The sequence below is a fragment of the Megalops cyprinoides genome, chromosome 18, assembly GCF_013368585.1.
Source record: "Megalops cyprinoides isolate fMegCyp1 chromosome 18, fMegCyp1.pri, whole genome shotgun sequence".
NCBI lineage: Eukaryota > Metazoa > Chordata > Actinopteri > Elopiformes > Megalopidae > Megalops > Megalops cyprinoides.
Window position 1 is genome coordinate 15,926,101 of NC_050600.1, and position 16,601 is coordinate 15,942,701.

The 16,601-nt window shown below is 40.5% G+C and overlaps 1 protein-coding gene across 1 annotated transcript in view; it reads right to left on the reverse strand.

Moving 5' to 3' along the window:
- LOC118793246 (catenin alpha-2) overlaps positions 1–15,930 on the reverse strand; it is a 305,116-nt gene extending 289,186 nt beyond the window's left edge. The window contains exons 1-2 of the mRNA XM_036551323.1: positions 15,781–15,930; positions 2,949–3,052 (exon numbers count right to left, since the gene is read on the reverse strand). Coding sequence (XP_036407216.1) covers positions 2,949–3,047 — 99 coding nt within the window. The 5' untranslated portion in view covers positions 3,048–3,052; positions 15,781–15,930. The remainder of the gene's footprint in view (positions 1–2,948; positions 3,053–15,780) is intronic.
- Between the last annotated feature and the right edge of the window lie 671 nt (positions 15,931–16,601).

A 16,601-nucleotide genomic window follows, 5' to 3' on the forward strand; every position in this document is an offset into this window, starting at 1 on the left:
AAAAGAACCAAAATGGGACAAAGGACTCAACATCAACAGACTGTTTTGCACCCAAGTTTGATTTTAACAAGCACTTGTATGTCAAGCTACCAAACACTGAAGAAAAAAAGAAAGGGAGGGAGCGAAAGAGAATAAGTAAGATATGTCCACTCTTCACAAACTCCCCGGGCATCCAAAAACTTCAAATCGACAAGGTACTGCACTTGTGACATTATTTGTCACTGCTTGCTGGTGTCCAAAGGACAGCATGTGACACAGAGACACGGAGAGAGAGAGCAAAGTTTGAACTGATCCGAGTCTTGTTTGAATGACCCAGCTCGGCCTTTGCCTCCTTGCCGCACAGCACAGCACAGCTCGATGTCTGCGCTGTGACTCCACCATGTTGCTTCACACTGGATGGATTTGTCAAACAGTACAGATCACGGACAAACATACGCCATCTGCTAACAATAGAGTGCTGTGGATACCTGACAGCTGTCACTTAGATCACACCATGACAGAAACATTCAACTACAGCACTGGGCCAGTTGGTTTACAGAAGCACAAGGTGGCATACAGTCATGATCACTGCATTTCCGCTGCAGCTGAACACTCACAGCTGCTGTGCTGGGACAACAGGCATATTGACTTTACAATAGGGAAGCATAACAATCAATGCTGTAGTAAGCCTCTATCCCAGCATGCTTCCACACAAAGAAAAAAAAGTGACAGTACCAACATGTAGAAAGCTGTTCAAAAGAATTTCACACATACTTTTCAACAGTATGGTTTATTAGCCTAACTAAGAATTGTTCTGCAAAATTCCACTGGATTCCTGTTATGTGCATATATTCTTTCCATGCATTATTATGGTACTGGGAGCTGGATACAAGAAAAAAATCGCTGTTTTCCCCTCTTGAACATTCCCTTTTCTCTTTGATACCCTAGTCCGATTCGCGCGCACAATACACATGCTGCAATCATTAAATATGCTTTTTTGTTAATATTGCATCGTGTATGAATAAACATACAGGCAGCTAGTGCACAGGCGTCGTGCGGGAGGAATGGCAACGCAGCACAGCTAATATTGGTTTGTGCTCCAGACCGTGTGAGCATCTCTGCTGTAAAGAGGCACAGCGGTTTATGTTGCCATGAAATGAGGCAAGGGCGTGTCACCGTGCCCTGAGGGATCATAGTTAGCGTAGATTAGCCACACAAAGATGTGGCTTTCCAGTCCACTGCCTTCCGTGGGATTCTCTTCTCACACCGAAACAGGCAGCAATTCCAGGAGACCTTGCTCAGCCGCGGAGCTCTTACAGCACAATGATATAAACGAGGATAGGACCATTACACAGCGTATGATGCTCAGTTGCAAAGAGGCTTCCCTGGAATACAGGGGACATGGACTGATAAGGAAACCATACGCAGCAGACCAAATTATACAGCACCCCAATCCAATCAGAGGCAAAGCTACAGCGGAGAGAGGCAGGGAGTAAGGAGAACAGCTCTGCCACAAATTACGGATTCTTGTATGTTATATCTTTTATAGGTCTGCAGATATTCAATGATCACACAACAATGGCCAGATGATTCCTTTATTCTGTCACACAGCATACAGTGTTGTCCTCTCTACTGTTTTCATTGTGACCTTTAAGGCCTAATTCTTCCCCTGTATTGTTCCTTTTACAAAACATCTTACAGAAAGTTAAAGCCAGCGAGGTTTATTCACAAAACACACACATCTAAATATTCCAAGCCTTTATACTGTATCTGCATGTACAGACAGAGGGTGGAAATTTACAAATGGGCTTACACATTTGCTTAACAAATTTATTACAAAATTTTAATTACTCTATTCAGTTCAAGTCTCATTCAGTTCAGGTTAATCTCATAGCTCTATTCTTATTCTTCTCTCTTGTCCACAAATCACGGCACAGCACTTGGTGGGACAGGCTGACAACCTGCATCACTGCGGTGGGCATAAGGTGTAACCGTTGTCTAGTGCAGCTGCAGCAGTGCTACTACAGGAGAAGAGACTGTGAGTGTGTCAGGTTTGACGCAGAGCTGCAGGGGGAGGAGTTGCCTCTGGGCAGACCCTAGTCCCTTTCTCCTTAGCTCAGGTTCTGATTCATTCTGCCCCACCCCACGCTTGAAGCAAGCCAGTCCCACTGTCCTTGTGTCTCTGCATACATCTAACCCCAGCCCCCCCCCACTCTCTCCTCTCTCTCCTGTCTGTATGGCTCCAGGGAGCTGCTGGGATCCAGAGCCCCTTCCAGCCCTGTCTATTGTACGGGGCTGTTTGGGGAAACCCACCGCTCGGCTACAACCCCAGGTTTCTGCTGACAACAGGAGCCCATTGGCTGCCTTCAGCTGCAGGCTGTGTGTATTTGTGTGTGTGTGTGTTCATGTAAACCATATTAAACTGTCACCACACCACTGCCCTCACTGTCTGTGACACCAAGAGATACGAATTGCTTCCTATTGTAAGCAGCCATGTCTCCAGCCACAGGAACTAATCATACTCTTGCTCTCGATGCAGAGGGTGAAGTCACCTTCTATGAGATGCTCACATGCTTACTCACAGGACTGAGCTCTGTTACAGACAGATACTCACACCCATTACATATGATTGTAATGGGTGTCTTCTTTTTCTTCTGTTAATAAATGCAAACAAACAAGACTGGCCCAAACGTGTCAGCAGTGATTGCCTTAAACTCATAGACTCCACACAGATTCCACCCAGATCAATTTTTATTGATACGTCAATTCACTGCTGACGTACCACTAGAAATGCCTCGAAAATCAATAGCAATGCCACAGCACACAGCCTCTATGTTTTAGTCTTTGAGTACACCAGCGTGTTCAAATGCAGCAACCAGCTTGAGACCTCACTGTGAGGGTAAACTGTGGTACTTTCCCAACAGTGACCACCCAGTGCTGAAAGACTAAGCTAGCATTGTGTTTGTTACCTGTGTGACCAAGGGCTCCAGCAGCCTCTCCACAGTCAGGGTTCGAATCTCCAAACTCTTGGGGTCCCATTTGTGGAGGATGGGAGATGTGGCAGTCATTATTCCTGCAAAGAGGGGCAGAGACAGATTGTCACGTTGTAAATTCACAGAAGACAGCCAAGTGCGTTTCAAGAGCACCTCTGTAGCAGTGCCTTACTTTTACGTTTCCAGGCTGTAAAGAGCTGGCAATTTCTGCATAATATAGCTCCTTTAAAAGAGGAATTATCAAACATTAAACCTAATGGAAGCCATTGAAAAAGCTTTACGGCACTGTGTGGGAAAGGTGTCTTCAGCCCTGAAAACTAACTCATCTGAACACTGAACAAATGTCTCCAAGGTGTGTTATTAATGTTTTGTTACAATTGACATAGACTGTGACTATAAATAAAGAATGTGACTGGTCACCAGTAGCCAGAGGTGTTGGTCTGACGAAGTCTGTTCTCCAGTCAAGCTGGAGTAATGACAGGCGTTCATTTTTGTCTGATTGTGGATGCAAAACTCTTACTAAAAGCAACTGAATACACTCTACTGTCACTGAAACTGTAACAATTTGCATATAGCTTTACGTTTCCAAGCCCTTGAAAACACCAATAAATTAAAATTAGCGCAACCTGAAAACAAGACACATTCACATTTAGTCATATCACAGTCCTGCAATAAGGATTCGAGACCACACATCCAGGAGGGAAAGCAGCAACGGTGCAAATGTTAATCGTCAAGGTCGACCGTCTTCGCTGAACATTCGTTAAACCTCAAAATCCACAGAGATCACCCTTCACAGAAGCCATTGCTCACTGTGTTGAAGAGCTGTCAGGAGGCTAGGTGAGTTTCCACTGACAGGATATCAGACAATCCTCCGCACTGCAAAGTTCTGGGCCCAGCAGGGGGAAGAGGAACTCTTCCTCAGAGGAAACTCACTGACAGCACTTCTGGCACCAACCCCCTCCCCCCCCAAAAAAAAATTCTCTGATCTCCATTTATTTCACATCTCGTCCTCTTCTGCAATTAGAAATGTTTTACGGTGAATGGGAAGAAAGCCTATGCTAATGAATCACACCATTATTACTGCCTGATGAATGAGATCCAGAGGCTTCTTGCCCTGTGTTCACGGCGCTGTTATTTCAGATGGATTGTCATTTGAGTAATTGCTTCAGCCTGAATTTTCCACACCTTTCACTGGCTGTGAGAGAATTCGCCTTGCTAAACATGTAGGTACAAAGCAGCAGGATTTTCTTTGAACTCAGATTATATATTCAGGTTTGTTCCTTATGAAGTCATGCATCTGAAACAGCACTAGGTCTGAAATTCATAGCACATAAAAATCCTGTCTGAAAAAAGAAAAAAGTGAAAAAATGGCATTATTTTAGTTCACAAATTATTGATAATACATACTTTTATTCTGATAATAACTAAGTATGGCACTGAGCTGTATGTTGGTCTCTTCCATCTCTTTATTGTAGGGAAATTATTGAGTTACATGTACAGTAGCTTAGAATTTGAATTCAACAACCACAAGCCTTTTACAAAAGCCTCTTTGTGTTTTTACATTTCTAATTGAGACCTTAATATCATACTCTCTACAGTTTAAATGAAATGAAAATTGACATTTGACAAAATAAATTAGTGTCTCTGCATTTTTATTCCTAATAATTTGCAAGAGTGACAAGTCTTCTGGTACTGCAGGCAATCCTGATGACTGACACATCCTTTCCAATAATGGAAACACATTACCGAAATTTTCCACTGCCTAAATTTTGACCTCTTGAGGTGGAAGGCTCTGCAGAACATACATTAATACTATATTCTCTTTAATATGTTACAAGCCATGACATTTCATATTAAAAGTGATATACACATGAACAGAATAATTCATGATTTATTTTCAGAGGGAATGTTTTGCTGTGGTATCAGAGGAGTATTAAATATAGAATTGCCAAACAGCCATCTCTGTCTAGGAGAAAAAATGGAAGCAATGTGGTGTAGTGGCAGGGCTTAGAACCCAAAGGTTGCCGGTTTGATGTAAAAATCGTAAGCTATGCAAGTTGCTCTGGATAACAGCATTTGCTAAGCAAATGTCGTCTAAAATGCTGTACTGAACTCACGTCTCACAGGTAACATCATGGTACTTGATGTAATGTTTTTCCTCTGTCCTGCAGCATCTTACTTTTCTGATCAGGTGACTCACAGAAAAAGAGGATTTCCATCCTCTCTGCCAAACAGCTGTACTAATACATAACCAATAACCTACAAGCACCTTAAGGAGCTGACAAAGATCACACCAGCTAAATCAAGCAGGCAACAACTCTACACTCAGACTCCCCTCTCTACAGTCAGACAGCGGAAGATCAACACTCTGCCTGAGGTAGACTTGTTCTAAAGAATCTTAAACAGGCCGCTGTTCTGAGTTACATCTAATCAGAGATCACTGAATAATTGCACCTCTGAGTATTTCTGGTTCGGAACATTCAACTGCAACTTTATACAAGGATGAACAAATCTTGTGAATTTTACATCTAAATAAAGATCAGCTTGGCTGAGAGAAGTTTGTTAAAAATGGGCTTTTCATGTTACAGCTCTCCAGGGTGCCTGCTATCATTTCCACCTCTGTTTCAAATTTATAAATGTTTCACCGTATGTTATTCCATTGCAGCCAACAGGAGGGGAAGCTGGAGGAGCGATTCTCTTACAACCTGATATCTTACAGACAATATCAGGTTGATTTGAATGCTGGCAAGAAGAGTGCGGTTGCCATGGAGATGAGCAAATTAACTCATAAGCTAGGTTGTTTTCCTAAGTCTTGAAGACCAGGTGGTGGGAGGAAGGTGTGGAAAAGCTTAAAACATGCGGGAAGGAAAACTGAGGTGCGACAACACCTCCTAGAACAGATATCAGAATGGAAAATTCGTACTTCCCCCAAAACCACTGGGCCACTATTTATGTTCCTTGCATTTGTCAAAGTGAAAGGATAAGCACCATGTGGTTAGATGGTAAACAGCCCCAAATAATGATAAATATCAGTCAGTAATGGTGTGGGTGACTTCTGTAAATATTCAGTGAAACAAGACATGTTTATTGCCAGTTGAAGATCACATATCACCCCCATGTGCACCACAGTGTCCCACACGCAGGCATTACTGCTCTTTTGTACAATGAAGCAGGTGACCCTTTGTCTTTGAATCAGAACAGCTAAACTGACAAAAATCTACAACAGACATTTTGAGATTCCGCAACAAAAACATATTATGAAATTCACGAAAGAGCATTTATGAACTGATACCAAATAATAAAACATTTTCATATGTATCCAGGGTGTCAGACGTGTCTTTGTACTCAAGACCAGCGAACAAGCTGTCAGCACGATGCTTTCATGTCAGAGAACTCTGCCACCCTGCCCTTGCTGATTTGCTACGCTTGCATGCAAGTCACGGTGTGCTTACTGTTTGCAGTGACGCTACCTGTTTGCACACTTGACAAATACTGAAGCAATAATCCTCAAGCAGCCCTGTTGGAAATAACCTTTTGGCAAAGTCCCTGCGCATGGTGTGAAAATTAGAATTTTGTCAGTGTCGTTTTACAGTCGCAGCAGCTTAAATCCATCAAAGAGTTCCCTGACCGCTTTTGACCATGTGCAATCACTGCTTCTTGACCCAAATTCCCCAGCCTGGTGGTTACTAAGCTGCAGTGTCAGAGGGACTGCGCAGTGTTGAGGGGAAAATTAACTGAATAAAATCCTACCCCCGGGGTAGCTTTATATTTACCTACTCTGGCAAAATTAATCCTTTTCATTTCTCCAAAAATATTATCCTTGAGCAGTGGAGTTATACATGAGATTATGCAATTATGCAAAGCAGTCAAGTAAACAGGATGTGGCCTAAACTACTAGTGTAAAATCTTAATGGCAGACTTTTTCCACCGGCGGTGATGATGCACTTCCCTTGGGTTTGCATTGCGGATTTTACATGTGGGGTCTCATTCATAAAACCCCAAGGCGTTTACTGACTCATCCAAGAGACAAAACATCAGAGCTACAAGTCCAGCTTACGTTTGGCACCACTGCAAGTTAAGCCACAGTGAAAATAATACATGCTGAACAAACCTACAGATGATATGTGTGGATAACACAGGTAGGTGTGGAGTGTTCCACAGAGTGCAAACCACTACCCGGACAGTGTATTTTTTCTGGTCTGAGCACAACACTTTCATAAATGCTGCCTGCTTTCTTTTCCTTCTAGTTTTTATTTTACTGCGTACGTCACAACAGATGATAGAAGAGGGCTGGTAAAGACACTCCCATGTCTGCAGGGAGCTCTGAGAAAAGACAGGGGCTGGTAGAAGAATGAATGACAATACTAGATACTTCCGTAGGCCTGGTTCACACACAGATATTGTGTTTTTTGGGGGGTTTTGCCTGTTTTCCTCTTTTTAACATCACCATGATGTGCACACGAATGCAGTAAGTAAACATATCTAAAATGCTCTTATTTGTGAGCTATTCATTTCAATATTTGTCATTGTTTGAATAACATCAGAGCTCTGGCTACAGTGTTCTGAGGAGAAAATTGGAGTAATTATTCTAAAGCAATTGTTACAGAAGTTGAGTCATTATGTCTGGCCTGTTCTGTTCTGGTTAGGATTCATGTTTTCTTTGATATGCTTTATTGCAGAAAAGCCTCATCTTTGGGCTTGATATAAAATAAAATACATTTAGCTAATTTATTTTAGTTCTACCGTGTGTTTCAAACGGATCGTTGTTTTGTATTCAGTGTATAACATATAAACAAGTGTTTATGATCAATTTTTTCATGAAGGTAAAATTCATGATAGACTTCATTTTTATTAACCATATTTAATTCATATCAAGCTAACTCATTTAAACCAAACCACAGTATTCACTTGTCTAGCTGCACAGCTTCCTTTGACCCCTGTGTTTTAAATGGCAAACTTAACAGAAGAAAGCCAGTGGCTGATAACCTTCAGACTGTCAAAACAAGATAAAAAAGCTTAAAAAGATAAAAGGATAAAAGAGCCACAATTGTCTGCATGTTCACACCTTATCTCCATCTTCCTGAGTACTCCTGCCCTCTCGAGTATTATTCATTGGTGGTGAAAGAGCAAGTCCCAGTGCATCTTAGGGGAGTTCAGAGGGGTAACAGTGTCAGGGAACATACGGTGTTCTGAGATCCCAAAATCCCCGGACAGTAATATCAATCCCAAATCTGTTCATAACCATGACACTGTGGAATCCTACAGAGTTTTCCTCTGATTACACTTTAATAACAGTTAATATATCATTCGACAGCTGCTCATAGGCTTGCAGTGTATTAACTGCATCCAAAGGCTATCATTCATATATCAAGTGACACTATAGCAGCTCCCTCAAAAAATAATTCCTCTCCAATTACTTATTACCTGCTGAAAGGTAATAGTGGTAATAATCTTGCCAGAAAAGTATTATTTAACACAAGCACTCTTACAAGTTATAAATGGCCCTACAATATTTGCTGATGTGTTTAAATTGCCTAAAAATAATGCCCTTATAAATAATGGGTTTTAGCCTAAAAGATATGCCTGTTGTGGTGCCGTCACATATCAAGACTAATTGATATCCCATGCTCAAAAACTAGTGTTCTGCCATAGAGTAACATTCAAGATAACATTTACAGATACTAAAACGCCGCAGTTCTATATCCAATTCATTCCATAGACTTAATTATGACTAATTTGTATTACTGATATTTGAGGTCATTTTCTGGTAAATATGTTTAGTCTGGTCTGCTTCAGTCCCTTGCTTAGTCTCTTACTTCAGTTCTGCTCTTCCCTGTAATTATATTGATTACAAAAACATTACATTATCAACTACTTCAGCTTTCTTCTTTCAAGGAGAAAAACTGTTAACAGCTTTGTTAGCGGCTTTGTTCAGTGCACACGCAAATTGAAGGTTATTTAGGAATATCGGAGAAAATTCTGCTATACTTCCGAAATTCCGGAGCTTGTCTGAGGAGATGGTCACCTTACAAAGCTACTGCATCAAACCAGTGTCCCCATTTAGTCAACACTGGCTCCAGGATGAACACAACAATCAATGACCTACTCAGGCATGCCACAAGGCATTCAAAGACATCCAGAAAAGGACCTTCTGCTTTCTCTCCCTCGCACACAAACAAAAAAAAGAGTGTCCACAACAACTAGATGGATTTTTCAGCCTCCTGTGTGAATTCTCCATGAATACCTGCTCAGTATGCTGGTCTTCACATTCAGCCACACTAAATCATAAATCAATACCTCAGTTGGATGTAAAACCACCACTGAATCCACATCCTAGCCATCACAAGGTAATTAGTTCACAGCTACCTCAACAACAAATTAAGAATACATAAACATAAATAAAACGAATCTAAGAGATTCTCATTTGACATGGGTGTAAAATCTACTGTGTGTGTGGATGAGTGAACGCTTTATTGATGTACCTATCTTCTTCATTAAATACAGGGTGTCAAAAAGAGATTAACAAGACTGTGGGACTGTTCACACAGCGAATCAATATGCCCCTTAACAACCAGAAGGAACACAAGCTTGCCAAAAAATGTGACTCAGTTAAAATGAGTTGCTTCAGGATTCAGGCTCATTCATTTATGATTGCATAAATTTCTCCTGGCCATACTGTATCTAAGACTATTTGGGCATCTGACCTGCTCAGTTTGAGCTTTCAAGCACAGATTTGGCTCAGCCTGGGCTAACCCTCCAGCAGGAGTCCAACACAACTCTGCAACTCTATATTTTTTCTTCTGTAAAGTTAAATAACACTCAGTGTAACCAGCAAATAAAATAGCACATTACTATGCTTATAAAGCCCTTAGGATTTCCTTTCTGAGAATAATCTAAACATAACACTCAACAACCAATGGTTAGGCAAGAATAATGAAATGAGATCTTCATCAATTGTATGACCTACTGTATGCTTACGCTATTCAGATTAAAGGGATACCGCAGTTGAGAATAAAATGATGGTTCTTTGTAGTACATATGCTACACAAGGGTGAACACACACATACGCAGACACACATCAGAGATGCAAGAATTACACACAATCATAGTCTCTCCTCATGACTCAGAAAGCAAATCCATCACATGAGCATCCTGACACAGTGCTAAAACTTGCAAGCCTCATGATATACTAAATTGTGTGATCTTAAGCCATTTACTCATCTAATATCAATAAAAGACATTGGTAGCCTGTATGTAAGCGATCAGTTTTGAAAAGTTTTTAACAGCGAGTTTAAAAATGCAGCATAGCTACACGGTGTGCCGAATAAAACTGTTCTGTGCACGTTCTTGCAGGTGTTGACAACTCATCCCTCAAATTCCCCCACACTGTCACTGAAGCCTCCACCTGAAAAGCTGGTCAGACTTCTTCATCCTTACAGAGCGAAAACACTATGACAGGCATGGAAAATTGCAATTTGCCGCTATCTGCTTTCTTCTGTGCTCGCCCTGACGTGTGTGTTGAAAACAGCAAAAGCCTTTTTTTATTTTATTTTTTATTTATTTATTTTTTTAACGCACTGCGACAGTACGGAAATGGGCCCCATGGAAATTGCTACTTACCCAACGGAAATCTTTTCAACTGTCAAGTGAACAATGGCATCTAACGACTAATTCTTCATAATGACATAAAATACACAATTAGCCAAGGTGTAGGGTTAAACCTGTGTGTGAAATGTGTGAAATAAACATGACAGCATTTGTTTGGAAGATTTTTTAAATATCAGAGAGATGTTTCCTGGGGTGATCTATTACAGCATAAAAAGCTAAGCCTGTGGTCTTTAGTTGCTATTTAACAAGCATTTGTTAGGCCTTAACTCATATTGTGTACATACAGTGAGCCCATATGTTGCCCTGACAGAGTCTTGAAATAGCTTTTCCTGATACTAGCCTCCAAGTGTGCGCCTTGTCAGTACATTTATCCTACTATCCTAACATCTATTTACAGACCCAGATCACTCAATGCGGTTTCCCCTTGAGCAATATTAACTATTTAACCTTTGCCACAAGAACCTGCATGTTTATAGTCTCCTATTCTAATAATGTCTGAGGAGACTTCCACTCACGTGGAGTACAGTATAAAGCGTTTATAGATCAAGTTATTTCAAAATATCATCCAAAGTAGCATTTGATAAAAGTTCAGGTTCAAATTACAGACTATTTGCATGAATGCACAACCAACATTTATCTTACTGAACTTACTGAACGACTTACTGAAAATTATGTTACATTTAATCTATTGTGACTCATACAATACATTACCCATATGATTTTGGGACCAGATCAATTGATTGTCATTATTTCATTCTGATAACATGGGCCTACAACACATTTTTTATGCATTTCTTTCTAACCATACCAACTGTTGAGATTAGAGCATTGATGTGTTGTTCTTTTCTTCCACAGTGACCGATACTTTTGCATACAGAAAAACGTGCTCTCTTCAAGTCTTATGGAGTATTTTCACATTTTAGGAATTCAATAAAACCAAAAAACAAGAGACAGCACAGAAGAAGACAGAAGAGACAGACACGCATCACTAAAGTAACTGTGTTAGAGTACTGAGGCCCTACCTCTTGCATGGTGTTAGTGCAGCCACTGTTTAATGAGGACAATAGGGGGATAGGGCAAAGGCTGCCTCTGAGCCCACTGGCTATACGTTCTCAGATGACCTCAGATGGAATCGCAGCATTAAAAACACCCACAGCACAAAGAGAATCACAGAAACTCAAGAGCACTATGAGCGCTATGCTTAAAATTCAACTTTTTGTGACCCAGTTCTGTGAACGAGGCTGACTATGACTTGGACCATAAAGACTGAACTCCTGCTACAAAATGACAGAGCATCCTTTCAGAAGGCTTATTTTCAGAGCCAAATTTGATCTTCTGATTTTCTACATTATTATTATTATATCACTATTATTATTACTAGAATATTTTCAATACTAATGTTTTAGTGTACTTTTCAGACATCGTCATCTAGGGCAATTTACAGAGAATGAGAGCATTCATTAACTTATATATCAAGTGCTGTGCTTATTGTTTAATGATCCAAGTCTTTAAGGGGTTATAAATGTCTTACATTAGTGGCTTCTCACTGTTACACAAAGTTTTCACAGAATACCCACTGGGACTGCAGTACTTACAAGTCACTGTAAATTAAACTGCCAGTATTTTAAAAAAAAATCTTCACATTGTTTCTGTCAGCAAAGAAAGAATGGCTTCACACAGGAGAATTGTGTCAATATTTTCTTAATATACATACAACTGAGATATGACATATACTGTATAATATATATAACTGAAATAACTGACAGGTGAGCTTTGCATTTTTGTATCAGATTGCAATTAAGTGGTCTTCCAAAGAAACACATGATATTACAACAGACCCCCCCCCCCCCTCCCCCCCACACACCAACAACTTCAAGACCACCACTTCCTGATAAGCTACCACCCGCCAGAAGGAGGGCTAAAACTAGCAGGGAGGAGTTTAATGCATTTGTGAGTGTTTGCTGCTAGGTCTTGCAATGTGTGATGTTTTAATATTTATGACTGCAAAGGGCAGTAAAGCATGGGGCAGGAGGGAGACAAGCCATCAGAAAATCATCAGTCTGGTTTCCAGACATGTTTAGTGCAGCCTAGCAGAGCCCAAGCCTATATCGGTGTCACAGACAGAGTCCTCTATGAGGACTCCTTAACTCAAGGTGGCATCACTTCAGTGAACCACAGCAGCCAAAGCATTGCACCAAAACATATACCATTCAGTTCTGTACTTGTACACAAAAGTGAAATTTCTTTCTTGCCATTTTCAGTTTCCTAAAAGATCCATGTTATGCAAAGTTTAAACTGATGGAGCTTATTGGCATAAGTCATTTTAAGAATACATCGAGCAAACTGCACAAGCAGTCCATACCTTTGATTTCTCTTTGGCACCACTGATCAACCTTGCACATTTGTTTTTTTTTCCTTGTATAGCTGCATAGTAGAAATTCCTACATCACATACAGTAAGTTTACAATCAGTGCACAACCAGATTTTAATCAGCTTGACTCAAGGCTCAGTACTGTACAATAAGAGCATCCAAAGGTTTAGATAACATTTTAATTTTTGCTGCATCTCAAACCATTCCCTCTCAGTTGAGGCAGTGACAAGCCCACTGCCTCCTTTAGAAGTGGGATAGATTCAATACGGTGGTTTGCACTACTGAGGGGAGTTGGCGAACACCTGGCTTGGGAGTGACATAACTGTACAGAAGTAGTGACTACCAAAAACTCCCCCAGTGCAGCTACATATTCCACTTTGTACAAATTGTTGCACATTTAAAAAATATACTCTTTTCCCCAATCTGATTCACTGTGTAAGACTCCAAGAGGTTAAACTGTGTATCTATACAGAGGAAAAATACATGATTATACTATCAAGTAAAAACAGATTTTTTTCGTATAGATGGTAAGAAATAATCACCAGCAGCGTTCACACCATTGAATGTTATTTTCACAGTGAAATAACACAACAAGGGCCTCTTCACTTGCGGCCATAATATAAAGTGAACTGCTTGCATTGGCAAAAGCAGCCAGAGAGAGTGCTCAGCATTCAAAGTTTATAGTTGGGCGGTAGTGTTGTGTATCCTCTGGTGTCCTCCTCACATGCTGTAATGCCAATCAAACTTCACATCTAAATTCAGCCCTGATAAGTAAACAGCAGATTATTCATGTGGAGATACCAAAATTCTACATTCTACAACCCACAGTATGCTTTTTTCATGGTCACATTACTTTATTGCTCTACAACATGATTTTGGTGGCTGTCAAAAAGATTTAAAAACATTGTGAACCAAAAAAAGACCACAACACCAGCTATGATTAAGGATAGAATCCACTGTGGAAAAAAGCAGGCCCACTGTCACAATGGCATTTAATTTGTATTATTATTCTTTATTTTCTATGAACAAAAATGCTATTTGATTGTCAGTGTAACTGTCTAGCACACACTACATCTAGCATATAATTTAATGTCTGTGCCACTAGACAGCTATACAAGGTGCCAGAAAGTGTATCAAATGATCCTATGGCTTATTCTGACTTGGGCTGTGTCATACACTGTTGACACATGGATTTCAGTAACTGTACATATTTTCTCTTCACATGCTCACTGGTGAATCTTTTCACCATGGTGGTCAGAACATTGTAGTAAATTATAAATGGTAATTCTGTTGTATCTTTGTTATATCGTTTTTATGAGTCAGCTCACATATGTGCTCATAATCTGCTAGAACTGTACAATAGCCATTTGCTTGAGTAGAACATATGCTCTCAGTTTGTGGGCGTGAGATTGTGCATTCTGGTTATGCTCTTATTGCATCATCTAGCGATGTTTGTAGAAATACTGTATATGGAACACATATTCCACCACATTACCCTTAGCACATTTGAAATTTCATCACTTGTGCCAAGATTTGACTGATGAATAACATTCTGTTTCCATGTGTTTAGGCAAAGGATGTGCATCCTTTTCGCTCTGGGGGTGTCACAATGCTTTTGGTTACTGCATCCCACCTTCCGTATAAGGGCCCTTTCACACACAACAAGCACAAGTGCACAAAGCCGTGAGTCTCCCCATGAGGGAAAGTGCAGACACTGTTGTTGCATTGAAAGACAAGACAGAAGGGATTTGCTGTTATATGAAAGAAGTTACATTGGTAGCAAACAGCTACAAGTTTTTTACACAGGTTGTCTGTGATTTTGTGTATATATGTACACACACACACACAGATACACTCAAATTTACAGGAATGGTGGAGTGTATCTATGTCACAAAACCTAATAAAGAATTAGAACTTGGACAGGCTGTGTGGCTGTAGCCATTGTTCATGCATCTCCAAATTTCCCTCATAATTTAAAATAATGACTTGCATCAAATGATGGCTACACAGCATGTCTGATGATGTAAAAAAAAATGTAAGGTTTTGCATTATTGTTTTCCTTCTGTTATTACAAGACAAATGTCTTCATTGTAAGTTCTTAGCAAGAAGCTGACTCCATAATGAGCAGCAAAATCACAGTAAAACAAGTACCCATGTGGCAGTAGTGAATTCGTGTACTGCTACTGTTATCATAAATATTTACTAATAGAAGCATCACTATTAGAGTAGTGTCGCTACAGTTGTTAGTAGAAGGCAGAATGTTGTACAGAGCTATTGCTAGCACGTGTCCATAAACATGTTTAATTTTTTTTTCGTAACTTACTATTTATGTATATTGTGGAAGTCTTTGCTTCCCCACTGTATCAGATTTAAAGTCACGACTAAACATGGCACGAATCGCGTGCACATTACTGCAGTTAACATAACAGACAGACAATCGCTATCGATACAGAACATCCGATTTGATGACAATTCAGCAGTGAGCTAGCGGGCACGGAGGAGCATGACAATACTGTAGCATCATGTAGAACTGCAAATTAATTCATCTGACACACGAGCTAACTTCGCTAGTATCACTAGTCTGCACGACTGCATTTCTGTCACTGTGTTGGGTGCCATTAGCTGCGCGGCGTTACAAACCATTAGGGAGGATGGTTTGTGCATGGTCCGTTGAATGTCGAGTAACTCATGAGTGACATGCAATAGTGCAAATGAAAATTATTCTTCGAATACTGTCAGGCAACGATGAAGGTTGCACAAAGTGAGTGCAAACAATGCTAGACACAACTGTGTGACAGAAAAAGCAAACAACTCTCGGATTCTACTAACCTTGTCCGATGATAGCTCTTGTATTCCGACAGAAGGTTTAAAATATTTTTTATCGTTTGTTTACCCCCGATGTTTTTTTTTCTACCTTCCCTGTTGAGCCAGAGCATATGAAGTGAATAAGTTCACACGCCGCTGTCGGTATTTATGAAATGCCTCTCCCACTCCGCCGCTCCTTGCCAAATAATGACCCCGCCCACAGAATCCAAATCCCAGGGAGGACAAGATGTTCAGTGCGCGCGCGCCGTGCGGCTTCGTGGAAACGGTACCCTGGAAGAACCGAGCTGGGGAGGTAAGATGGTGAGGTCTGTGAAATCCCGGACCGGCGCGCAGAATCGCATGCGCTGATCCTGAGCGATAATCACGTATGCTTTCAAGCAGAGTAATGATTTATTTGCGCGCTGTCTTGTTAGGCTCAGAGGTAAGACTTGAAGATGGTATCAGATAAGGGTCGCCCGTGTGAAGAGCTGCACGTGAGCCGCGGCAGAAAGTCGGTGCGCAACAGTGATCGCGAGAAAAGATCAAACTATTAGAATGCCAGAAAGAGCAGCTAATGGCTTTGCATGAGGAAAGAACTTTCACAAAACTGAGACGTGCGTATTGACCATGTGACAGACAGATTTGGATTCTTTGTAAAAAGCTAATTAAAAATTGCATGGGGTTGCGTTTGCCTTTCCCAATGGAACAACTTAATGAAAGTCACATTATACCATCGTCAGCGAATAAATCTAATCACACTTTTGTCATGAGTTTACTGTAAGAACGTGTGTCTATAATAAAATGATTGTCATTGGTAATATCATCTTTGTTGGTAACAGGGTAGC